This window comes from Grampus griseus (genome assembly GCF_964374135.1).
Source record: "Grampus griseus genome assembly, chromosome: 1".
In the NCBI taxonomy this organism is placed as follows: Eukaryota; Metazoa; Chordata; class Mammalia; order Artiodactyla; family Delphinidae; genus Grampus; species Grampus griseus.
This window is the reverse complement of record NC_139017.1, coordinates 38,642,906-38,670,542: the sequence shown is the minus strand read 5'-3', so window position 1 is coordinate 38,670,542 and position 27,637 is coordinate 38,642,906. Positions and strand designations below refer to the sequence as shown.

The following is a 27,637-nucleotide window of genomic DNA, read 5'->3' as shown; positions in this document are numbered from 1 at the left end:
ACAACTAATATTTATGTGTTTAAAGCCTTCAAAAGGGGAAAGTGTTTAAAACTTTTCTAAGAGGGAAGAAAAACATTCTCTGGTATTGTTGAAGTAAAGCTGATAAAACTTCTGTAAGGTAGTTTGGATCTTTGACTGTTTATAATATAATTCAAATAATATTTTAACTTTTTTCTTGAATGTCCATTTTAATCTAAGCAAATTTAAAGGCATAAAGTATAGACATGTCTCCTTTTTTTTTTTCCCCCCAATAACTCAAGCTACTCAAACACTCATAACATGCCCCTTTGAATGTCTTATCTGGGTACAAGATCAACATAACTAACGTTTGATGGTTTTGTCCAACTCTGTTGGAAGAAACAGCTTGAACCTCCTCATCACAGAAACTTAACAATGAAGGTTAATGGGGTTTCTCTCATGTCAGTAACAATATTGAAATTAGGCAGTTGGCCCAAATCAGACACATCCAAGTTGAAAGACTACTAACTGCACATAAAACAGCCATTTCTCACTCTAGATGAATCTAAAATATTCACTCGCTGGAAATATTATTTATTCTTTAATTATTGTAGTCAGATTTTCTCTTGAGAATGGCTGCTGACTAAAACGTCAGAATAAAAAGAGACAACTGTGAAAATGCCATTAACAATCGTAACAGTAACAATAAAACTATTATATTTTTATGTCCCTTTATCATAGTCAGTATTGTCCCTATCTCATGCAATTGGCTTAATAGCTCTGTAAGATAAAACTGATGTTTATTAATACCCTTCTTTTTAATAATGAGGAAAATAAGAATCAGAGAGATTAAATGACCCATCCAAGGTGTTTCAGCTTAGAAGTAAGACAAGGCTTCCAAATTAGTTTAATGCTTGTTTAACTAAATCATAATGCTTCTGGGGTAAAAGAAGCCTTTTTTGGCTATGCACAAATTTGACTGGCATGCTAGTGGTATTTACCAACCAATTTCCAAGCATTCCAAGACCTCATAAGACAATAGCTATGGGAAAGCAAAAATAAAACAAAACAAAACCAACACCAACAAAGAAACAATTTATCATGGCCCTTACTTTTCATGTATGATAGAATCTTAACTCTCCCTATGAACTCCATCACAAAGTGTGGTTCCTCATTGCTGCTGAGTATGCCATGGTTATCCGACACTCTTACTGCATTTCTGAAACCCCCATCCAAGAATTAAATTTGCCTTTCATATACAAATTCTATTCATCTTCAGACCTTTGACTCTTCTCATACAGCTTTCATAGAACACTCCACATTGTTAAGATTTACTGAAACTTGATTTGGGCCTGCAATTGTTTTAAGTACTTTACATACTTTATCTCATTTATTTAGCAAAATACTATAAGGAGAGTCTCATCTTCATTTAACAGGTGAGAAAACTGAGGCTAAAAGGTGTCACACAACTTGGTCAAGGAAACAGTGCACAGTAACATTCTGTTCTCTCTTGTGCTTTAACTTCTTTAATAACTATTGCAAATTTCTCAAACATATTATCAGGTCTTATAGAAAAAGGGCAATATACTGTGGAGGGAAGGGGAGTTCAAGCTCAGCACCTGGCATACTACCTTCTACATCATCAGTAATCAGAGAAGCCAATATTTTTATAAAAAGAACAAAGTATTTCAAGACCAATTCTCAGCTCTGCTACTTACTTTCTATGTGGAAATGGGCAAATCACTGAACCTTTCTGAGGTTTTTTTTTTTTTTTTTTCTGTGAAGCAGAGCTAAAAATACCTCCTTCCCTCCCTGGGTTGTAGTAAATATTGAATAAGACAATAAATATGATAAGTGCTTTCTGAAGCATGAGAAACATTTTAGTCAAGATAATTGATAAACACTTGTTGAATGAACGAATTCCAGGTACACTGCTTTTATAAACTATTCAAAATTCTAGCTTGACAGTAGTCAGTTGAAGAAAAAGTGAGACTTGGTAAAACTGCACAAGAATTCTAGATATAAATCTGGTAATTACATGCCATTCACAATGATTTTTTAAGCTCATGGTGTGACTGATGTCACTGAGATACTTTTCCTAAAAATACAATGAACTCCACTAGCCACAGTCAGAAATTCTATCACACTGCAGACTAGGACTGGCAGTGGCCTGGAGAAGTACGAAGTCACATCCTTTTAGAGCACCCAACAAGAAACAGAGCTACAGAAGAAACAAATGTTTACATCTGAGATTTAACAAAATGAGGCATTTTTTTCACCAGCTGCCACAAGGACAGGCTAGTACTTTTAAGGTGCTGAATTATAAAAATTAGAATAGTGTTTTGAATGATAAACAGATACCATGTTACCCAATTTAATGAACAGATAAACAGCAAACAAAAATATATGCCTTGCCTAAAAGCCCTAGACATAGTATTTTGTTAAAAATCCTTGAGAAATGAATAATTAAAATTGAATATTGATTATATTCATGATTTACTTTTATATCGTCTTTCCCACTAATTTGAATGAAGATATACTAGTAACTAGTTTCATAGGATAGTCTCTACAATCAGAAAATCATCTAGCTTAAAAATTTCTTATATTTTCAAAAGTTTTTATGTTACAGAAAATATATTAAAATAAGCAACTAAAATTGCTTATGAACTTCCTCTAGAGAAAATCATTAGGAACCACAGTTCAAAGTTTCCAGGAAATGTTTTGCAAGAGGAAATTCCATACCTGCAAACATCAGCTCTGAGACATCGGGTTTGACATGGAGACAGGTGAAAAGAGGCAAAGGGCATTGTCCAGTATTGACTTTTTCCTTCAAACTACTCAAGGTGGTGTTCATTCTCTGTCCACAGAAGAAAGAAAAGGTTTTACATATACAAACAGATACAGATTTTAAAAAACTATGTAAAATAGTACTTCCAATCAAGACACAAAATTTTTGTAATAAAAATAGTCTTACTAAAATAGTCTTATGACTATTTTCAGGACCTCTGATCCTGAAAAACAGCAAAAAGTAAGCTCTATGGAGGTAATTACCTTCATTCTAAAAAGAGCCATACGTCTCAGGACTATATCGACGTTTGGTAGCTAGGGAGCCCAGAAGGAATTGAGCCCCCAGATTCCCTGGCACAAACTCTACCCGCCCTGTTTCATGTTCAGATAAAATGTCGCTCTGTTGTCATGTGTCGAATGGGTTTCTTCCATGTGATTCACTCCTTTTTTTTCTGACTCTCTCCAGGAAAGCTCCATTCTTCTTCTGCTATTTAAATATTACTTCTATTCACCTCTTTATCTAAAAGAGATTGCTATTTGGGCAGAATGGGCAGTTAAGGGTTAAAATGTGTATTTTTCCAAAGAAAAGGAATAAAAAAGTATTTCCCTATACATCAAAACTGACACGTAGGGAGTTCCCTGGCAGTCCAGCGTTTAGGACGCTGCGCTCTCACTGCCGAGGGCTCGCGTTCAATCCCTGGTCGTGGAACTAAGATCCCGCAAGTCGCGCGCTGTGGCCAAAAAAACCAAAAACCAAAAACCAAAAACAACAACAAAACTGACACATAGTTAGAATAAATTAGTAAGCTGGTAAGAACTAATGTAATGTAGGATGAAACGTATTATAGAAGAGTTACGTCTGGCAGGGAGTATGTACTCAGTACATGTTGATAGGATAGGTGAGTCAACTGACTTTTACAAAATGTATCGTATTTTGTTTTATTTAAAACATTACGATATACATCGTTTTCTTGTATTGAAAGGATTGTAGACTGAGCCAAGGCTTACATTGTGAATTAGTGTTTCTCCTATTAACATCCCAAAGATATCAGTAAAGGTGACAGGTTGTCCAGAGCTTTTCTTCTTCCATAAAGACTCAATGTATCTTTTAATTTTCTGTGGTGTGAGAAGTAAAAGAGGGTTGTGGCTAACACTTTTCATTAGTTCTTCATTAATCTCCTCTGGTCCTTTCTCTGGAAAATCAGGGTGAGAATATAAAGTTGACATGTACCTGTAAAGAAGACAAAAGACAATCAGTAACGATAAAGGGCATCACACAGTAAGTAGTCTCCAAAGAAAGCAGTCATCTTTGTCATCAGAAAATGAAAGAATAATAGAAATAGTTGGTTAACTAATTTTCTGATTGAAGACATTAACTCATTTAAGGAAAGGATGCAACAATCAGAATACAGCTGGTCTACAACGGAAGTAAAGGAGAGGCCTCAGAGGAAACACTGGACTTCTCCTGCACAGTCCAGAGGAGAGGATGCCCTATTGGGCCAACTCTTCACTGTCTAGTCTCCAGGAATGGGTATCCCTAACAGACCATGAGAGACTGATGACACAACACACTGAGAGCCATGTAAATAAATTGACTTGCTGGATATAATACTAGCCAAGCAATCTGATAATTTGACTTTCCATTATGATTATCTATAGGTAGAAAATGTGCTGTCCAAACAATTGTGAATGCCTAATTCTCCTGACAATTGTGTGTGTGTGTCCATTGGCCTAGATAGAATCCCAAGCTTTGCCAACTGTAGGTCTCAGAATTTCTGAGCATACAGATCTAATGGTGAAATCATGGAGAGGAGTAGGTCTGAAAGATAAATGCTTTCTTGTGAAGATTCTTGGCCAACAGCCATTTGGCCGCCTCTAGTGATGCTGGAAATCGCCATATGCCTTGGTATGTGATATTTAGACGGTAAACATTAAGTTATGATCCTCCTGGGAACCAATATCTCTAATATTGTAGCTCTCAAACTAAATATTAATTATTAGTTTACTTATCTGTCTCCCCTAATTAGTTGTGACCATCTGCAGGGAAAACTTTGCTTATTTATCTTTTTTAGTCTCAATGATTAGCAAATTCCTAGTATACGACAAGCACAGTATATTGAACTGTTGAACTGAGAGCACAAAATAATGAAAGAAATACTCTACCACTTCACCCAAACAAAGAGAATGTAGCACATATTTAAATCTCCTGTCTTCTTGACATTCATATCAAAATACCACCATAGTGATTTATCTTCCCTTCATGGAGGGGAGAAAACTAACTGTTATTGAGTCTTGGTATGTTCTAGGCCTGTGCTGGCTAATTGCTCATAAGTTGTTGTCTTGAAGACTTGTGATAGCTTTCAATTCTTCTATTTTAAAGATAAGCAGAGGATTGATGAATTTAAATAACATGTTCATGGAAGCAACCTAAGTGTCCATCAACAGATGAATGGATAAAGAAGATGTGGCACATATATACAATGGAATATTACTCAGCCATAAAAAGAAATGAAGTTGAGTTATTTGTAGTGAGGTGGATGGACCTAGAGTCTGTCATACAGAGTGAAGTAAGTCAGAAAGAGAAAAACAAATACTGTATGCTAACACATATATATGGAATCTAAGAAAAAAAAAAAGGTCATGAAGAACCTAGGAGCAAGACGGGAATGAAGACACAGACGTACTAGAGAATGGACTTGAGGATATGAGGAGGTGGAAGGGTAAGCTGGGACGAAGTGAGAGACTGGCATGGACATATATACACTACCAAACGTAAAATAGATAGCTACTGGGAGGCAGCCACATAGCACAGGGAGATCAGCTCAGTGCTTTGTGACCACCTAGAGGGGTGGGATAGGGAGGGTGGGAGGGAGGGAGATGCAAGAGGGAAGAGATATGGGAACATATGTATATGTATAACTGATTCACTTTGTTATAAAGCAAGACTAACACACCATTGTAAAGCAATTATACTCCAATAAAGATGTTAAAAAAAAAAACTATCACAGAAAAAAAATAACATGTTTACAGTTCCCCAATTATAATAGAACTCGAATTTAAAATCTGTCCTCTCCCCTGATAGCCTTTATTTTTTAAAAATCTTTAAAGTAAGATTTCAGTTCTTAGAGATCAAACTACTCCCACTACACATTAAATTAGAATTACTTGTTGGATTCAGACTTCTTTAGAGACAAACTGAGAATAATTAAAACTTAACAAATGAAGAGTGATGACAGACCTAAAATGGAACACATGCTCTGCAAAAAAAAAGTAAACATTCTTAAAAGATCTTTATTATATAAACTGGATTCTTAACATTTCTCACAACATGAGATAATGATAAATCAGATAGACTTACTCTGAACTCAAGCCTGGTATAATCACCAAATATCTATTAAAATTACAGCTGAGATTGCTAGAAAGATGCAGAGTCCATCCATTCCTATAGTTATTCCAAGGTCTACCACACGATTCATCTAGATGAACAAAGATCTGATTCTGGACCTCATCATGCTTTTCAATAAATGCACACATTGGTGTAATGATACTGGTTTACATTTAAGGATACAATAAAAATGGGAAAATAAAACTTCTTTTTGAGTCTCTAAGTAATCAATTCTGGAACTATTCAGGATATATTTCATTCTTTATGAGAACATTAAGAAATTCTTTACTGGTCTTAGTATCAAGAATAATTTCTATACCCATGGATCATTGGCTGGCCCTTAACTTATTAAAAATGTGCATTATATAACTGTGCATAGTTTGGATTTTGCCTTGAATTCTAGAAACCTGAAACCAAAGTCTGTGTCTCATGCCTCCCAAAGCTACAGGTTATAGAATGAACTTTTAATCTAGTTTCTAGTTTTATACATATATATATTACACACACACAAACATATACTTTTTTCCACTTCTATCTTTATTGTATGCAATCCAGTTTTACTTTATTATTAAGATACATCAAATCATTTCCTTAATGAAGCAGCATAAAAATAAGGAAAAGAATCAAACAAACAATGTCAGCAGAAATCAATTTAGCCACAGAATTTTTTTTTTTAGGGTAGGTAAAGAGGAAATGATATGATCATTCTGCTATTGGAAGTTGTCATTTCTAACTGTTCAGCAGAATGATGTAATTACTCACATCTCATTCACATTATTTAAGACTTCTCTTCTCCATCTATATTTAGTTGGTCTTTAAAATGAATCAACGTATGATTCTAACAAGTACCTCAGCCTCATGGATTTCCTCCAGCAAGATCTGGAGGCTCCTCTTTTCTCTTCCTTTCCTCCCAATGTTTGCCATTGGATCAAGACTCAGAAAATCCTTCCTCTGAGGTTCAGAGATTGCTCAAAACCTAGGAATCTGTGCCACAGTTTCAGAGGCAGATCATTTTAAGAGGTCAAGTGTATATGCATGTCAATCCAATTCTTTCTTTTCTGCTCCATGTAGAACGGTTGCAGTCCATTTCTGCTCTCTAAAGGTTGAAGTAAACTCATTCACTTGGGGAGTCTCTCTCTCCCCCTTTCTCTTTTTCTTTCCCTCCCATGAAACCATTGGCTCGAGTATACAAGCCCTATGGAAAGACAGAAGGACCTAGAATACCTCAACCATTTGCATTGGGGCTAATGTTCTCTGCTTGTTCAGCATTTATGAGCCCATTTTCCTTAGAAGTAACAAGTGTGAGTTGGACAGACATTTCATGACATCATTATGGTGACATCTAAGACTTGGATTTTGGCTTTGGTGACAGCTAAAGATGGAACAGCAGGCAATGGTCAATTTTCCTTAAATTGCTTTTTTTGCTTTTTGTTTGTTTGTTTGTTTCTTTGATTGCACCAAGGCAGAATTCAGCTATCATGAGCTTCTGTGGACATATTACCATCTAAAGCACACAAGCATCAACTCCGTAGTTAAGCCTTAATTTTCATCTCTTCACCAATAAGTGACTCCCAATTATACCAATCAAGTTTCAAAAACTAAGTGTCTTAGACATAGCAGGGCCTCTATAAATAATTATTGAATGAAAGGGTCTTCAATTTATTTCTCTATAAATCTGAAAATACTCACCTCTAATTTTTCAATATATTTATATGATGGGACACCTCATTCTCTCCATATGAATGCATTTTAGGCTAAGTATAAAGTTTAAAAAAAAAAACTTTAAATTATGCCAGAGAACAAGGAATTCTCGGTTCACTTCCTGCCTCTAAATCACAGAGTCAAAGTTTTAAAATATCAGTGTTTGGCTCCCCAGGACCTTCCTAATCAGAATCTTCAGGGGTAAACATTTAGAATTACTCTGCTTAAAAAAGTGCCAGAAGTGATTCTCATGTGCAATCAAGGTTTGGAATGTCTTAACAAGACCCTCGACCTTGTGAAGCAAATATCCTGAAATCCTAAATAAATTCCTAGATTAATTTTTCCCCAAAGTGCAGTTACTTATGCAAGTCTTCATTTAGTCATTAAACACGTGACAAGTGGGAGAGGTTCGTTAGCACAGTCCTCACCTCAAACAACATATTTTCTCTAACATAATCTTGATCTTTTAGCCTATCATTTCTTACAGGCCAGCTCCTATTAAAATTGGTTTATTTTTCAATGTCCCACAAATTCTTCAGATGTTAAACTGAAAGTTTTCATTCTTGAATTCTTTTTTATAGCTTAATGAATTGGGTCCCATTGCCTATAGACACAGAGCTGCTCTCATTTCTCTTTAGACGGTAATGTCATACAAACACAGCAGTTGAAATCCAATAGCCCTGTGACACCACAAATGAGCAGCTGTGCTGAGGAAGAGAGTTGTGCTCACTGAGCAAAAGAACACAGGATTACTGTCACTAGTTCACTCAGGCCAGTTCTCCTGCTTGGCTAATTCTTACATTTAATGAATAACAACTATCATCCAAAAATAATTTCAGAAATAATTATCATAAAGATAGTAGCAATTATAAGAAAAGCTTTGGGCTCCCCTGGTGGCGCAGTGGTTGAGAGTCCACCTGCCGATGCAGGGGACACGGGTTCATGCCCCAGTCCAGGAAGATCCCACATGCCGCGGAGTAGCTGGGCCCGTGAGCCATGGCTGCTGAGCCTGCGCATCCGGAGCCTGTGCTCCGCAACGGGAGAGGCCACAACAGTGAGAGGCCCGCGTACAGCAAAAAAAAAAAAAAAAAAAAAAAAGCTTTGTCTTACATAAAATTCTCTTTTGTGATCACAGAAAACTTTACGGGAGGTCCAAGCCTTCTCCAGATATTTCCATATTACCTAATTTGTGCCAGGTAATGGTCATGTATCAGCAGAATATAAAAACTTATACAACAGAAGAGTGTACTTTCTTTTTCCAAGTGTTTCTGACTTCCTTCCTTTGAACTTTCTACCTTCTCACCTATAGTGTTTGAGAGAAAATTGTTAATATGAATCATCCTGACCACCTTTTATTTTATCTCAGGAAGTGTCTCTTTTCTCCATGGTTAATAGCTTCACTTGTGCTTTTTATCTTGTCCTGTCCTGTCTCTGCCCGAATCTCTTTGTATCCAAGATCCATCTATTTCTTTATCTTCTATCTATCCCTCTACACTATTTCCATCACCTCAGACTTCTACAAAAATGCTCTAGTCTTTTATATTCTGAAAACAAAATAAAACATTTCCTGGGTCCTATATTCCCTGTCTTGAAATAATAGATGGCTCCTACTAAGGTTCACATTCCCACCTTTCTTTCTTTCATCTCCTATTCATTTCTTATTTGTAATTTCATGATCAAAAGTGCCCTTCATTTACTTTATCTAGTAATTTTCACTAAAACCATGAAATCTCCAAACCCAGTTCTAAGCGAAGCTTCTCATAGATTTTTCCTCTATTAAAATACCCACTACTTTGTGAAGCACTCCCACACTTGACCTCTGCAAACTCATCTTCCCTTGATTCTCTTCTCTGATGGCTACTTTGCATTGTCCATTAGGGTTTTCTTTCTCCCTCCCTCCCTTCCTTCCTTCTTTCCTTCTTTCCTTCCTTCCTTCCTCTCTCTCTCTCTCTCTCTCTCTCTCTCTCTTTCTTTCTTCCAGTAAGTTTTTAGATGTTTTGAAGAACTACAAATTAAATTATTGATGGTAATAACTGAAGTGGTAGAAATTGGTGAAATTACCAAGGGAGGATGTGTCGATATAATAGAACAAAAGGCAGGTCCTGGAGGGAAGCTCATTTTAAGGAAAAAAGTAGTGGAAGTAGAAAAGACAGCTATGAGGAGAGAGCAATCAGAGAGGATGGGGGGGAAAAGGCATGGTAGGAGGGATTTGAAAGAGGGACAACTGAATGTGTGAAATATCTCAACTCCCAACTTCATCCTCCCTGACTCCCCCCAAAAAGTTGAGGAGAATAAGAACTTCAAAAGACACCATTATATTTGGAAATTATATGGCCTCTTGGTGAAAAATGATTGTAGGATTTTAGGAGTACATGGATTTTAAGGAAATAGAATAACTAAGAAAAGGCTTCAGCTCAGTGCTTTGTGACCACCTAAAGGGATGGGATAGGGAGGGTGGAATGGAGACTTAAGAGGGAGGGCATATGGGTATATATGTATACGTATAGCTGATTCACTTTGTTATACAGCAGAAACTAACACACCATTGTAAAGCAATTATACTCCAATAAAGATGTTAAAAAAAAAAGAGATAGGCTAATTCTAAAGTCAACTTCCTGCAACATTAAAATGTATACATTTAAAAAAAAAAAGAAAAGGCTAACCTTTGAGGAAATTAGACACTGAAGGATAGAGCAGGAATTGAAGGTGGCCTATAATATTTAAATGATTGGCCTGTAACATCTAAAATTCTCCTAATTACATTTTGTAGGACTTGTTTTCAGAACCCTGAGAGGGGATCTTAGATGTTTTCCCAAATCTATAACCAAAGCAATGATTGCAGCTCTAATTAAACACAAATATACACTATTACACCACTAAAATAGCACTCAAGGCCTGGTCTTTGTTGTTAGATGAATTTACGAAAGCAAGCTTCTTGCAATGTGTTAGTCAGTGATGGACCACAGGGATCTAAAAACCAGTGAATACAGATAAAGAAAACTACCTGAAGACTCATAATAAAATGCTTGAATAGGTGAATTAATCTAAGGGTCCAAGTTTTTCCATCACATTCATATTACTCATTGAACAGGCAGGTGCATGCTCTTTCCTTCAAAGGAAAGGATAATGATGGGCTACACCTTTCTTTCAAAAAAGACTAATCATTTTGAGAGTACATACAAAGAAGGTGGCAACCATGGTTCTAAGTTTTTGTTTTTTAGTTAAAGAAACTGGTTCAAAATATTTAAGAAACTATAGACTCTTTAAATATGAATCTCTATGTAGAACAGGGGTCCCCAACCCCCGGGCCGTGGACCTTAGGAACCGGCCATGCAGCAGGAGGTGAGCATTAGGCGAGCGAGTGAAGCTTCATCTGCCTCTCCCCATCGCTGGCATTACCTCCTGAACCATCTCCCCACCAATGGAAAAATTGTCTTCCATGAAACCGGTCCCCAACCTTTTGGGCACCACTGATGTAGAATATATAGCTGTCCAAGAGAAGGTTCTGGTTTAGTTGAAAGAACCTAGAGTAGGGGATCGAAATCCTAAGTCTATATGTTGGCTCTGCTACTGATCTTGGACAAATCACTTGCCTTCTGAATCATATGTTCTTTACTTGAAGGACGAAGAAACTCATAGCCATCTCATAGGATGAGAAGACACAGAAATTTTAAAATATAGACATATATATTATTATATATATTGTAATTATATGATATATACTTATATAATACATATGTTATATATTTATGTATAATAAAATATTATAAAAGATAAGTTTTATCATGGCTGAGTGACTAAAAGGCCTTACAAGCCAATATCAGAAGTTCTATAATAAGGTGATACTTTTATTTGAGACATCTAAGCAAGGACTAAATATATGATTTTCAATATACTTATTATGTGAGGTAAGCAAACCAAAAAGTACATAGTATTGTCTTTGAAAACGTTTTATAAATATATTCTTGAAAAGGCAAATCTACAGCATACAAATATTATACATGCAGATGCTTTTACTCTGTCTCTAAATTTAGCTGAGCTTAGATACATTTAAAGGATTAATTTCATAATTAGATATAAATCAGTGAAATTTATTGCATTTCTTCATTCAAAAGTTGTTTCCTTCTTCTGTATACTGAGGTATCTTGCATTTCATTCTATTTGCCTTAAAGAAGAAAATGAATACCTAGCGAATCATGTACTTAGACATAATCGCTGCAAGATTACAAATCAGTAAATTATAGGAAGATTAAATTAATTATGGGTGGAGTATGTTATTCCACTTCTGAGATATTTCTATAGAATTATTTCAATTGACCTATTTTTTTGTTTTATGTTTAACTACATTTTAAGTCACAAATGGGCTTAAAGGGAGCAAACTTATGACAACAGTCATCATTAAGTATGAATTTGCCTTAAAAAATATTTTTAAGAACAAATTACTGCATCAAGCTGGAATATTTCAGTAATTTGAAGTTAATGTCAGTTTTCTAAACCCTCATTTCTTTTCTAAGTTTCAGGTAGATAAATGCTAAGCATTTAGGATGATAAAACTAAGGTTTAAAATGTATACTAACCACGTAGATCCAGAAAGACCAGCAATGTAGGTAGCGCAATCTAAAATTCCTGATTCATACAATGCCTTCATCACACCGGAGAATCCTACCATGGCTCGGAAACCCCCACCTGAGCCCAGTATGGCCACCACAGGCACCTGGAATGATGAAACACAGAGATCATTTGTAAAGTAAAATCATAAAATATGTCATTTTCATTTCAGTTTTTCTATGTCCCACATTTGGTAACAAAGAATTGTAAGTTCACTCATACCTTGATAATATCTAATTGTTAAAAAGAAGAAAACAGGGCTTCCCTGGTGGCGCAGTGGTTGAGAGTCCGGCTGCCGATGCAGGGGACACGGGTTCGTGCCCCGGTGTGGGAAGATCCCACATGCCACAGAGTGGCTGGGCCCGTGAGCCATGGCCGCTGAGCCTGCGCGTCCGGAGCCTGTGCTCCGCAACGGGAGAGGCCACAACAGTGAGAGGCCCGCGTACCGCAAAAAAAAAAAAGAAGAAAATAATGTTTCACTTAAGAAAATCAAGAATTAATGTCTATTAGAAAGTAGATATTATTAAAATAGCCAACTAACTCTGATAGTAACAACAATAGCAACAACAATCCTTTATATTTGCTTGACTCCTTGCAGTTTGGGGCTTGCTTTTGGGTGTAGTTTTTTTTTTAATTTGATCCTCTCAAAATTGCTATAAAATGAGCAAAAAAGTATTTGCTCATTTTTCAGATGGAAGTTCTGAAAGCCTGCTATTACTTGTATAAGATCTATTAGCTGGTAATCTGCAGTTGAGTAAGCATCTTGCCTTCTTGGTCCAGAATTCTTAGCACTCCTTTATGCTGACCCATTTCAAAAATATGCTGTTATTTAAGCCATCAAAAAGAACTTAATCAACTACAAAAAAACCTACAAAATTTATTTCTTCATTCTTTAATTCATTCATCAATCTGATTAAGTGGTCTCTATGTTTCAAGTATCCCCAGGGTGGATCTGGGGAATATAGTTAATTTAAGTGAGGCAGAAATGTAAAAATAATTATGACAACAAGAAACACAGGAATAGATGATATTCACTGAGCTCTTATTATCTGGTAGGAACTGTTAGTATTTTACAGAAATTGTCTTATTTAATCTTCATAAAATCACTATGAGGTTTCCATTTTACAGAAGAGGAAACCAATGCACTTAAAACCAAGACCTTGAAAACTTTTTCAGGGTCATGCAATCAATAAATAGCAGAGTTGAGTCAAGGGTCAAACCCCAGGCTCCTGGTAGTACACCTTACCAAAGTCAAATGCTACAGGCTGGCAGTACATGAGGTCTAGAAGATGTGGTCAATTTCAGTCAGAGGGATTGGAGTGGTGGAGAAAGTTTCACAGACAAAGAAGAAACCTGAGCTTGATGTTAAAGATGCAGAGTTATTCCGTAGGGAGAGATGAGGGCAGGGAAGGAGGCTGTTCTGCAGATGGGAGAAGCATAAGCCAATGAAGAGTTTTTGCAGTAAAACAGGCTATCTGTAACGTGACTGAAATGCAAGGGTGTTTCTTTGAAGAGGGAGATATTGTCATTTTCCTTGTGGTCCTGAAGCATTATTGCCTAAGAGAGCTGGTTGTTTCCCTATACCCAGCAGTTCTCAAAGTGTGCATAGTTTTTAGGGGGTCCACAAGGTCAAAACTATTTTCATAACAGCAGGAAGATCTTATCTTCCTTTTTTTCATTCTCATTCTCTCATGAGTGTACAAAGGAGTTTTTCAGAGACTACATGATGTGTGATATAGCAACATTTGAATTTAAAAGCAGATATGAGAATACACCTGCATTGTGTTCCCAGCACTTGGATCCTGACTCTTGGGTGTCACTCACCAATGTGATAAATATATATATACACATACACAGAATCATTATTTTAGAACTAAAAAGATGAAAAAGGCTATAGAATTCTTTCATAGAGAAAGGGAAGTCTCTAGAGGTTAGGTCTTATTGGAGGTAGAACAGTGAATAGCAGGACACCTAGCACTAATTTCCAAATTCAGGGCTCTTCTCTGATACTCAGTGGCCATCAAATCAGATGCAAATTGAAGACCTCATTAATGAAAACACAGTCTACCAGTTCAGTGCAATGCAGCAATTTAAATGGCTTTGAACCTGTGTATGTTCAGATGAACAGAATGCTCTCGAACATAGTTTTAAAATTGTAAATAAAGTAAAATATATAAGTTCTTAAAAACTTCTATGGAGAGGGAGGAAAGCTAAGATAGGAAACTAAAGTGGGTTATACAGTGGGCGAATGGAGTATAATATAGTATTAATATTAAGAGTAGTTGTAAGGAAGGCAGATTACAAATTAGGAGAAGGAGGAGGGATTTCGATTAGGCCTTGAATGAAGGCTTGAGTTTATAGGCAATACAATAATAGTGATAATAATAATAATAGTAAACCATTTATTGTTACTATGTGCCAAACACTGGGCCTAAGGTCAGGCCAAGATAGGCACAAATAAGAAAGGGTATGTGATTTTGAGATGAAAAGACCAGCCTTCTTATTGCAGCAGGAGTATACTAGGGAGTTGGGAAAAATAAGACTATGAAGGGCTTTAAGGGGAAAAGAAGTCAGAGGGGATTTTAAGCCTGTTGCTTTGGTTACTTGCAACACTAACATTAAACCCAATACAAGTCAGGTAGTTCAGAGTAAAAAAATTCTTAGTAACAGATTACACTGTTTCATTTCAACATATAACACACAACCTGTGCTATTGTTCAGAGAGAGATTTCATAAGAGAAGTTGGAAGATTGAACATAAAACCTCTTTAATCCTGAGAAAACAACTCCCCAGATGTCCTTCTTCATGTGCCAGTAGCCCAACACATACTTATGGATGACTATTTTACGTTAGGAATTTTCTGGAAACAGCCCCTTATTAAACCGGGATTCATGTGTTATGTAACCCATTGTTTTCATTATTGCTTTACACTAATTCTTTTTTTTTTTTTTTTTTTTTTTTTTAGTATGCGGGCCTCTCACTGCTGTGGCCTCTCCCGTTGCGGAGCACAGGCTCCGGACGCGCAGGCCCAGCGGCCATGGCCCACGGGCCCAGCCGCTCCGCGGCACGTGGGATCCTCCCAGACCGGGGCACGAACCCGCGTCCCCTGCATCGGCAGGCGGACTCTCAACCACTGCGCCACCAGGGAAGCCCTACACTAATTCTTAAAGAGGGTTTTCAGGTTAAGATATTTAAGTCAGAAATTTGGGTTGCTATCAGAGGAAAGAAAGTGTCATACTATTTGTACATAAAACTTGAATAATGAAATAACTGAATGATTGTATAGATTATAATTTATCCTTTATTTATTGCACATGAATTAATCTGTTTTTATGCATCATTTAATTTTCACAACTCTATGATATATATATTATTACCATTTTATATGTATAAATTCTGGTCTATTTCCTGTTTTATTTTTGCTTGCAGGATCTTAGTTCCCCAACCAAGGATTGAATCCGGGACCCAGGAGTGAAAGCCCAGAATCCTAACGGCTAGGCCATCAGGGAACTCCCTATTACCATTTTAAAGATAAAGGAACTGAAACACAAAGAAGATAATTTTTCTGCTGTCTCAAATCTAGAAAGTGGTTTCTTGCAGATTTAAAACCAGGTTTGTCAGACTCCAAAGCTTTTAATTCACTCTGCTCCATTCTATCTCTGAAAGTTTCCCCTACAACTAGGGGGACCTAGGTAAAGAAAATCCTCTTTGGACTCTTTACTTATGTGTAAAAATATTGGGTAGAATGAATGAACTTGAAGCTTTTTGCTACTGGTAGCATTCTAGATTCTATAACTCATACAGAATATGAATTGTTAAACTATAAAATTATAAATGTTTATTAACTATAAAAAAGAAAGGGAAATTAGACTTATGAAGAAAATTTATTTCATTTAATCTTCTCATCCTTCATTGGGAGATTGGGATTGACATATATACACTAATATGTATAAAAGAGGTAAGTAATAAGAACCTGCTGTATAAAAAATAAATAAAATTCAAAACCAAAAGATCTTCTCATCTCTCAAAAATCATTATTATTTTCATGTCTCAGAAGAGGAGGTATGGAGTGCACACATATAATACCTTGTTCACATCCAGATTGGTGATAACCAGGATGTGAGCTGAGGTGTCACTGACATAGAATTCATGCTCTTTCCTTTTCCCCATTATTCAGAAAGAAAAGAGTAATCTTTATCGAGAGAAACCACTTGACATTTAGCTAAATTACATTTCAGATTCATGTATCACTTCAGATGACAGCACAATGTTATGCAATAAACAGACTAACTTTGGATGTTTTAATAGTGATAGTTATTCTGAAATAACTTTCAAAGAATAACTGAGGACTTACAAGGTGCAGCTGTTAGTCCGGGCTTTAAATCTTAAAAAATCAAACAAATTAAAGTTGCCAAGAGTTTTTAGGTTATATTTAGATTTAAGTGCATCAATATTTGTGTATAAATGATATCAATGAATATTTCTCATATTTTTCTCATACGATTACAGGAAATGAATTTTTATTTACCAAATACGCTGTGTTTTGATTAAATTATCTTCCTGCATTGGCTTGCAGATATTATTAATTTCCTCCCTCACAAAAGAAAATTCTAAAGTGCTCAAGGATTTTTTTTTTATGTTTTCATAGATTTTAAGTTCTGACAATTATATAAAGACTTTTGCCTCCCTGGTTCCTGTATTAGTCAGGGTTCTCCAGAGAAATGGAACCAATAGGTAGGTAGATACATATCTAACTATCTGTCTAACTATCTATCTATCTATGGAACTGGATCACACAGGTGTGAAGAATGACAAGTCCAAATTTGCAGTATGGGACAGCAAGCTCCAAACTCTGGAGAGTCAATAATGCAGTTTTAGTCCAAACACCAGCAGGCAGAGACCCAGGAGAGCTGATGCCTCAGATGAAGTCCAAGGGTAGTCTGCTGGAGAATTCCCTCTTGCTTGGTGAGGTTGGTCTTTTTGTTCTATTCAGGCCTTTGACTGATTAGAGTGGGGCCCACCCACATTATAGATGACAACCTGATTAAGTAAATTTCACTGACTTAAATATTAATTGCATCAAAAAACATCCTCCAAGTTGATGCAAACTGACCATCACAAGTCCACCCCTTCTCAACTCGGCAGCCATATACCTCTCCTTCAACCACACTTAATATCCAAAGAAAGACAATAACAAGGTCATACTCCTGGCTAACATGATACAGATATCCTGTGTACAACTGGAAATGCACTAATCCTTTCCCCAGAAAAGGATACAAAGTCCTTAAACAATGCTTATTCTTCACATTCATACTTCGTAACTTAAATATGAATCTGTTTTTGTATTTCTGTGTGTACATGCACACACACACGCACATATTCATAACAAACTAAGGAAGAAATACTCATGGCAAACACAGTCTCATTTCCGTAACTGGTCATCTGGTCATAGTTGGTATTTATAGCTACCTTCTTTCACTATCCATTCTGTATTTTCTTTGCCTTCAACAAGCACCTCAGCTGGTGAGTAACCAAACCTTCATTCCTGAAGGGTCTGGGTCATTAGCAGTCCTTCCTGGATTGGGTTCTTATAGTTTTCCATTGACTTAACTCATGGGATGATAATACTAAGAGACACCACAGAGGCTTTCTTGTATTCCAGACATCCTCTTCATTACCTCCACCTGAGAGGAGGAGCCCAATCTCCCCTTAATAGTCAGAATCAACCACCCCAGCCAAGAGAGTAGCTCCCTTCTTTGCCTGTTGGTTCAGAGGCATGAGAAGCCCAAAAGGTCAGGCAGCAGTATTAAATTACAGTTCAGTGGAATCATTGTTCCACTTCTGTGGAAGCATTCCTTCCTTCACAACTAAGACCTCTAAGTCAGAAGACTATAAGGTCACACAGACAGGAAACGAATATTTTGCTAGTGGGTCACTAGGGGTAATAGTGAGTGGTGCCACTCCCACTTCCACTCCTGGACCCATGAATCCTGGGGATAAACAGCGCCAATACTGGATGCTGAGTCAGAGCATTTACAGCCTCCTGGAAAACCGTGTTCCAGCCCTCCAGGATATTGCCACAGAGCTCGCACTACAACTGAGTCTTCAAAAGGTATTCTACCATTCTATCAAGCTAGTTACTTCATGATGGTGGAGAACATGGTAAGGCTGGTGAATTCCATGACATGGCCCGTTGCCATACTTCATTTGCTGTGAGGTGAGTTCCTTGATCAGAATGCTGTGTGGAATATTGTGACTAAGGCATCTTGTATATCTATAGGTGGTAGTTTTGGCAGAATCCTTGAGTGCAGGGAAGGCAAATCTGCAACCAGAGTAAGTGTTTATTCAGGTAAAAACAAAGCATGCCCCTTCCAGGATGGCAGAAGTCCAGTGTAATCAATCTGCCACCAGGTAGCTGACTGATGACCCATAGGAATGCTACTATATTGGGGACTCAGTGTTGCTGGGGACTCTGATGCTGGCTAATTGAGTACTCAGCAGCTGCTGTAGCCAGCTCAGCCTTGGTGAAGGGAAGACCACGTTGCTGAGCCCTGCAGCTGTCCTCTTTCAAGTGGTGCCTAAATAGTGTGTACAATCACCTCTAACAAGGCCCTTTCTCTCCTTTTGTCAACTGATCATAGGGATCTCCCCCATGAGGCTCTGGGTGGAGGATGGAAAAGAGAAGGCAGTGTAACAGGAATGGGGAACATGGACATTTGGGCCACTTCTTCATGGAACTTATTGGTACCTTCAGGGCCTGTTCAGCCCAATTTCATATACTCTACTTCCATCTGATGACGGAGTGCATCTGTGCACACCCAATTTTATGGCTTGGTGGGTCAGATAACATGATGGTCAGCTCAGGTCACATGATAACTTGGTCACCCATGGTTAAGCATTCAATCTCTACTATGGCCCAGTAAGCAGGCCAAAAGCTATTTTTCAAAGGACAGTAGTTATCCACAGAGGATGGCAAGGCCTAACACCAAAGGTGCCTATGCTGCAATTCACCTACCACAGCATCCCTATCTGCCACACACACTTCAAGCATCAATGGATCTGAATGGTCATATGGCCCAAGGGGCAGAGCAGCTTACGCAGTAACTGAGTCCTGTTGGAGAGCCTTCTCTTGCTCTGGGTCCCATTCAAAACTAGCTAAGGGGAGTTCAAACTGTTTGCCCCAAAATGTTTACAATCTAAAAGGAATAAGAATTGACACAGCAAAGTGCTATTGTCATAATGAAGGTGGAAGCAAGAGGAAGAATATTGTTGATGAAGAAAACAGAATAAACAAAGGAATAAAAATTCTTATTGACAACTCAAGGTCGATTTCTATTACCTCCTGCAGAAACTATTTTGCTTTGCCTCCCCCTCTGTCACTAGACAGTCTCTTTTTTCTCTAGTTTTTCACTTAATTTATCCGACAAACTTAAATACAGAATAGCACTCTATATAATAGATTATATTATTTAAGGACCACTTTATACTTCTACTTTCATCCAAAGCTATCTAATTGTATATTCCTTGTATTCTGCCTTGACAGGAAACATTTCCTCCTTTATTCTTTGATGAAGTTTGGAGTAAAATTTCCTTCTCTCATTTCCCTGCTATTCTAATGCCAGATCTGAGTGCCCCAACCAGCTTTGCTCCCTTTATGGTCAGTTACGTGGGGACATGAAAACTGTAAAGCAGCATTTCACTTCACAGAACAGACTGTAATCTGGAAACTACATCTGACCAAAAGCTATTTTGGAACAAGAAAATGTAAAAGAAGTGGCCTCTAAGTAACCCTAATATATCAAAAATTCCCATGCACATAGTGTTATAGATCTTACTCATAGGAACGATCTCAGCCCTTTATTTATGAAGAGATTATACTAATCAGAGACAGTGTTCTAACAACACGCTTACTTATCAGATTTTAATTCCACAACAACAAAGTTGAAAGAGAAAGGGGTGATTTGAAGAAATTACTTCAAGGGAATATATAGAGCATGGGGAAATGGTAGTTGATTGCAAAAGCCACAGACATGAGAGCACTTAAATCAGTTCAGTCTGGGCAAAGAATTACGTTTTTTAGAACGACTTACATCCATTTTGTTAAGAGTAATTTTTTTAAAGTCTTAGTACTTAAGAGAAGAAACTCTTGGATTACTAGAAACCTTAACTATTTAACTAATTCATTATCCAAGTAAGAAAGCTAAGGTTTTATTGAATTTGACATTGCCCTGGGGTGTTACGTAACAGCAACACCCGTGTATTGGTTTAATAGCTACTATCGTATTGAGTAACGAAGATGTGCCTTACACATTGTTCGGGCTGCTTAGTACTCATCCTTTTAGCTGAATGAGACATTGTCTCCATTTTACAAGTGAAGTAGAGGAAAGAAGCAAGGCGCCCAAATTCCTACTGCCCAAATTCATTCAACATTTTAATTTGACACTGATGTCCTAAACTGGATGCTGCAAACCATTTGTTGAAAACTGGGAATAAGACAGGCACCGTCTCTGCAAGGAGAATTGAGTAGGGCTGTTCTGTCTTAGACAGCAGCCTGCTCCTCCTTACCTTCAGGAGGCCAACCAGCCAGCAGTGAAAGTGAAAGTGAAGAAAGTGAAGATCTTGGCAGGGAGCAAGGGAAATGGGAGTTTAAGAGGCCCTTGGCCAAGGAGAAACACAAAATAGGAAAATGATATTTGTGTTATGGGAATGGGTGGTGCTGAATATATCTAAACGGATGATTTCTGCCAAGAGAAAAAAATGGCTTGACCAAATCCAAAACAACAACATCAAAAGTTTTAATTTGAGGAATGACTTCCAAAAACATGAGTTTAATATTTTTGAAGACTAGCCCAGAGAAAAGCACAATTACCTCATTCTCCATCTGCTGCAGAAAAGCCAATCTGTACGAATATTAGGCCAAATTTCATTTTCCCAGAAAGATTCCTTTCCACAAAAGGAGGCGTGCCTGGGAGGTGAGGCAGAAACTTTCCTTTCAAAAAGGAAAACCTAAGACCAAAGGCTACTGGACGTCTGCGCCAATATGCCCCACAGACTTTCTAATGCACCCATTCAAACTGGGATCTTTTCATCCAAGCCTTCTCCTCAACCTGTCCCCTCCCTAACAACCTGATGCAAGTGTTCCTCAGTTGTGAGCCCCTGATGCCTCTCTAGCGAAGCCATCCCCTGGCTGAAATGCCAAGCCACTGCCTGCACTTGTGCTCTGACCCTCACAACACAAGATTTCCCTAGGCTCTGCCACGAGTCAGGAGCTGAGCTGCTGCTGGGAATATAAAGGTGAAAAACACAGACACTGCCATGGTCCTCATGAAAATTATATTCTAATGGAGAAAAAAAGACGTTAAATGAGTACCTATACAAATATTTTTAAGTACGATGTGGGAAATGCGGAGATCACGTGCATATCTGTGCTATGAAAGAACGTGACGGAGAGACCTAACTTGGACCTGGAGGGAGGGAGGAATGGATGAGGAAGACTGTCTGAATAAGTGACATGTTCACTGGTTCAAGAATGGGAGGCTGGCATAGAATAGGGAGATCAGCTGGGTGCCTTGTGTCCACCTAGAGGGGTGGGATAGGGAGGGTGGAAGGGAGACGCAAGAGGAAGGGGATATGTGGATGTATGTATACGTATAGCTGATTCACTTTGTTATACAGCAGAAACTAACACACCACTGTAAAGCAATTATACTCCAATAAAGATGTTAAAAAAAAAAAAAAGCATGGGAGGCTGTTAGTTAACTGAAACGGGGGTGGGGTGGAGGGAAGGAGGGGAGGGCGAGGCCTAGGCAGAGAGAAATAACAATGCATGCAAGAGCGCCACCTGAGAAGGGTTCTGCAGAGACTTGGAACGAAGAGGCACTTAGAAGAGGGAGCATGGGAGATTTGAGATGAACCAGCAACACTGGTTGGTTGAGATGCTGGTTGAGATGCTGGAGAGATGCTGTGAGGCCAGTCCTAAGAGCAGTGGAAGGATTTGAAGCTTGGCTTGGATAGAATCATATTTGTGTATTGTAAAGATCACTCTGAATTCAGTGTGAACAGAAAGTGGAAAGAAAGAGGACAGGTGTCAGTAGAACTATAGAGACCAGAGGATTTTGTGTACAGATTCAGCCATGCTTAGTGTGAGATGTTAAGAATACAAGTGAAGGAATCAGAAAGAAGAGGTATAGATATTCGGGTGTGAATCTCAGAAGAGAGATTCTAGGTTGTTGATATACGTGTGAAAGTTCTTAGCCCAAATGTGCTGGGTGACACATGGAAGGGAGAGAAAATTCTTAACAGGGGCTAGGGCTGAGTCTTGAAGAACTCACATTTAAATAATGCACAGAGGAAGAAGATCTGGTAAAGGGAACCAGAGAGGCATGATGAAAATAAAGGGAAGACAGTAAGGGAAGGGTAGTGAATGATTAAAATAGTAGAAAAACATGAGTCATTTGCAGCTACAGAATTAGGGAACACAGGGCCAGAAGATCCTTTGCATTTGTTAGCTGGTACCTGTGACTAGTAAAGCAGCTGCTGTAGAGTCATGAGGGCAGAAGCCCGAGGAAAGCAGGAAGTAGAATGAGATTGTGTAGGAAACTTTGGAAAAGTTTGTGAAGATAAGGAGAGAAGCAGAGCGGAAAGGATACGGGAATGTACATTCCATGGGGATTTTTTTGGTTCCTTTTTTCTCTCTCTATATCAGAGTTTAGAGCAGGAAAATTTCATACAAACATGGAGGCAGACAACAGAGGTGGGGAGCAGCCCTGGGAGAACTGGACAGTTGCTATGTTGGGGCTCCTAACGGTTTGCAATCCATATCTGAGATGATGTGACTCTGGAAAGAAAAGGCGCTGTTTCCTCCATTGAGCTCAGAGGGAAGTGGCAAAGGGTAAGCCCGGGTTATGAAACATGTCAATCTATGCCAAGAAATGAAAGATTTGTCACCTGACGACTTTTAATTTCTCTAATTAGGAGGCAAGTCTATCAGCTGTGAGGGAGGCAGGGGGTGGATCAGCAGCTGGGAGTGAAATAAAAAGCATTTTAAATAAATGGAAAGCAACTAGGCTGGGAAACACTGAAACGGCCAGCATTGGTCTCCCAAATGAAGTTGACGACCATGAATTAACAGAGGTATCCATTTCCATCACTGTTTCATCTGCTGAAATGGCTTTCTCCCCAGCTAGGCTTTAAACTCACCAAGGAAAGTGACTGTTTGGTATTAACCATTTCAGTTTTATTCACCTCAAGTTCCCAGCACAGTGTCTCAACAAATGAGAAATGGCAGAAATCAAAAAAACTTGAAATATCATTTCTCTGCTCCAAGGGCATAACAATGCCAAACAAGGATGGGGACAAAAAGATGGTGTAGAACTGCTGATGGAAGGTTTACTACAGAAAAACAAACAAAACACCCAAAAAGACTTCCCAGGAAGCTAGAAACTTCTGAGTAATACATACAGAAGGATGTGTCTTCAAGGACTCATCAGCCGGAGACAATAAGCAACCACAAGATGCATGATGGAAGAGCAGTCTCTTTTTTTTTAAATAGAAGCTTCAATGGAGGTTTTGCTTCTCCTCCAAGCTTCCTTTTAGCAAAAATCCCCATCAGCAATATTTTACCTTAGCGTTTGCTCCCCTAGTACCAAAAGCCACTCCAGAAGCCCAGACTGGCTTTCGACCCCTGCTACACCCACCTAGAAACACATTTAGAAATGTGCCATCACATGTGGGACAGGGGTACCCATCTGGCCCCCTTACTCAGCATTTATTTCTCATTTCCAGTGGCATTTTGTCCTTAATCTACAGTAATCTTTAATCTCTGGTCTGTGTGTACATGCATGGGGGTAAATATATATGCTTATCAATAGATATAAAATATATATTGACTTACACATTTAATGAAAATATCTTTCTAAAAATAAATTATGTTCATCTAAAATATTCAATTAACAGAAAACCTCAAAGAAATAAGTAAAAAAAAAAATTACCTGATATGCCGCTAAGAAGAAATTTCATTATTATCATTTGATGAGCATCATTGCAGCAATTCATTTTTTTAATTTTGTTTTATTGAGGTATAATTGACATACATTATTTTAGTTTCAGGTGTACCACATAATGATTTGATATTTGTATGTATTGTGAAATGATCACCACAATAAGTCTAGTTAATATCTCTCCCCACATATGGTTACAAAATTTTTTTCTTGTGATGAGGACTTTTAATATCTACTCTCTTAGCAACTTTAAAATATATAATACAGTATTATTAACTATGGCAGCAATTTATTTTTGTAGATTTCAGAAAGAAGGATAGACCTATGGATGGATGGATGGGTGGATGAATGGACAGGTAGGTAGGTAGGTAGATAGATAGGGAGACTGACACATAGATACATGAGTGAAGAGATAAATGAATAATAGACAAACAGACAAAAACTGGATTGTAGAATACAAGTTACTGAATAATAAATGCCATTTACTTTGCTGGAATTTAAGGGAAGAAAAAGAAATTAAAGTACAATTGAAGGACTGTACTTTCAATATTTGTTGATGAAAATACTGTAATTTTAACATCTCTCTATAATTAAGATTATGAAAATATTAAAATGTGGAGGTTATTGTTTTAACTAGTTGGTCAATTTTGGATGATATCTTTTCACTTCCTGCTATGAAATAGTAATAATTTGAAATATTTCCTTTTATCTCCCTATTCACATCTTTTAAGAACATTTTTTGTTAATTGTTGTCATTAAGATTTACAACATTTTGCTCTTGTTCAGTAATGATAAGTCCCACAATTGTTTAATCTTAGTCTGTATTAAAATGAATTCAATGATCATTTTATATCCTTTTCTAGGTTAAACTTTTCTTACTAATGAACATCTTGTGCATCAGTCTGCCTATTCCTCTTTTAAAATCTATATCTAATAAATATTACCAAATATGGGCAGCATTTGTGATGATCTTCCTCAAAGAGTTTCTGTTTATGAAACACTTACCTTATCTTAAAAAGATAGAGAAATAATGCTTAATCTCAATATTGTCACATTTGGGTGGAATTTGGGAGAAAGTACAAACAAAATTAAGTTGCAATAACATTTGAAAAATTTCCAACTCACATCACGTGTAGAATACAAGCCTTCATTATTCTTTGGATCCAGGAGTTTCTTCATGTTTTCCTTTATGTTTTCTTTTCTCTGTTGTCGGAAAGCTTTCTCCTGGTCACACAGAGCCATACTAAATCGGAGGTCTGGGGATGAACTGTATATAAAATAGAGATCATGAACCAATGTCCCCAGTAGCCTTGTATTTTACATTATACATTTAGGTCTAAATAATATATAGAGTCACTTTACAGGTTTCTAATTTTTGTATAAATGCTATCAACTGTATGTATTCTGCAAATCATTTTTTTCCATTGAACATTTTGTTTTTGAGATTCATCTGTGTTTATAAGTAGAACTAATTCAAATATATTTACTATTATGGAGTATTTTCATTATATAATTAGAGCACAATTTATGTATCCATAAATATTGACATTATGTCCAATTTTTTTTAACTACTACAAACAGTACCACCACAAACATGTGTATACATGTGGAAAAAATTCCTATAATACATGCTCTTTAGGAAGAACACCTCACTAAATCATCACAATGGATATAAAGTACTTTTCTTATTTTACAAATGAGTAAAAAAGTAATTAGAAATCTTTCAACTGTTAACAAAATTAGCAAGTAGATGTTTAAATCCAGGGTTTCTCATTCTGCATCTCACGTTCTTTGTAATGTACTATGTTGATCATTATCTTACATTAAGCACGAGAAGCATGACTTTTAAAAGATCTACAAATAAAGCAATTAACATAGATGTTTAGAAGATATCAGTACAAAAATATCTAAAATTCAAAATATGTTGAGCAATTTTATAAATATAGTAACAGACGTATGGCTTGTGTGTGTCTTCTTTTATGTACTATCTTTAACTCTCTAATTTCTTTCCTGATTTTATTTTATATTTAATGGAAGACATTCCATGAAAAATGGAGTTTTTCTTTAATGAACGTTTCATTTTATTTATTTTATCTTTTTTTTTTTTTTTTTTTTTTTTGTGGTACACGGGCCTCTCGCTGTTGTGGCCTCTCCCGTTGCGGAGCACAGGCTCCAGACGCGCAGGCTCAGCGGCCATGGCTCACCGGCCCAGCCGCTCCGCGACATGTGGGACCCTCCCGGACCGGGGCACGAACCCGCGTCCCCTGCACCGGCAGGCGGACTCTCAACCACTGCGCCACCAGGGAAGCCCATTTTATTTATTTTATTTTACTTTATTTTATTTATTTATTTTGGCTGCGTTGGGGTCTTCGTTGCTGTGCGCAGGCTTTCTCTAGTTGTGGTGAGCACGGGCTACTTTTCATCACAGTGTGCAGGTTTTTCATTGTGGCGGCTTCTTTTGTTGCAGAGCACAGGCCCTCGGCACTCGGGCTTCAGTAGCTGTGGCGCGTGGGGTCAGTAGTTGTGGCATACGGGCTTAGTTGCTCCATGGCATGTGGGAATCTTCCCGGACCAGGGATTGAACCCATGCCCCCTGCATTGGCAGGCGGATTCTTTTTTTTTTTAAATAGATCTCTACTGGAGTATAATTGCTTCACAATACTGTGTTAATTTCTGTTGTACAACAACATGAATCAGCCCTATGTATACATATATCCCCATATCCCCCCTCTCTTGAGCTTCCCTCCCACCCTCCCTATCCCACCTCTCTAGGTCATCGCAAAGCACCAAGCTGATCTCCCTGTGCTATGCTGCTGCTTCCCACTAGCTAACTATTGTACATTCGGTAGTGTATATATGTTGATGCTACTCTCATTTCGCCCCAGCTTCCCCCTCCCCTCCCCCGCCATGTCCTCAAGTCCATCCTCTATGTCTATGTCTTTATTCCTGCACTGCCACTAGGTTCATCAGTACTTTTCTTTTTTTTTTTAGATTCCATATATATGTGTTAGCATACGGTATTTGTTTTTCTCTTTCTGAATTACTTCACTCTGGCAGGCGGATTCTTAATCGCCACGAGGGAAATCCAACATTTCATTTTAGAGTCAAGACAAATTAACATATAAAAATAGAGTTTGATTAAAGTTCACTGTAAATATATAGTAAATTGCTTCTGGACCTATGTATACATTTAGCTGAG

The 27,637-nt window shown here is 37.6% G+C and overlaps 1 protein-coding gene across 1 annotated transcript in view; it reads right to left on the bottom strand.

Annotated features, from left to right (window-relative positions):
- Positions 1-27,637, bottom strand: part of PLA2G4A (phospholipase A2 group IVA) — a 136,411-nt gene that overhangs the window by 41,133 nt on the left and 67,641 nt on the right. The window contains exons 6-9 of the mRNA XM_082666782.1: positions 25,564-25,705; positions 12,409-12,545; positions 3,754-3,976; positions 2,701-2,815 (exon numbers count right to left, since the gene is read on the bottom strand). Of these exons, the coding sequence (XP_082522908.1) occupies positions 2,701-2,815; positions 3,754-3,976; positions 12,409-12,545; positions 25,564-25,705 (617 nt within the window). The remainder of the gene's footprint in view (positions 1-2,700; positions 2,816-3,753; positions 3,977-12,408; positions 12,546-25,563; positions 25,706-27,637) is intronic.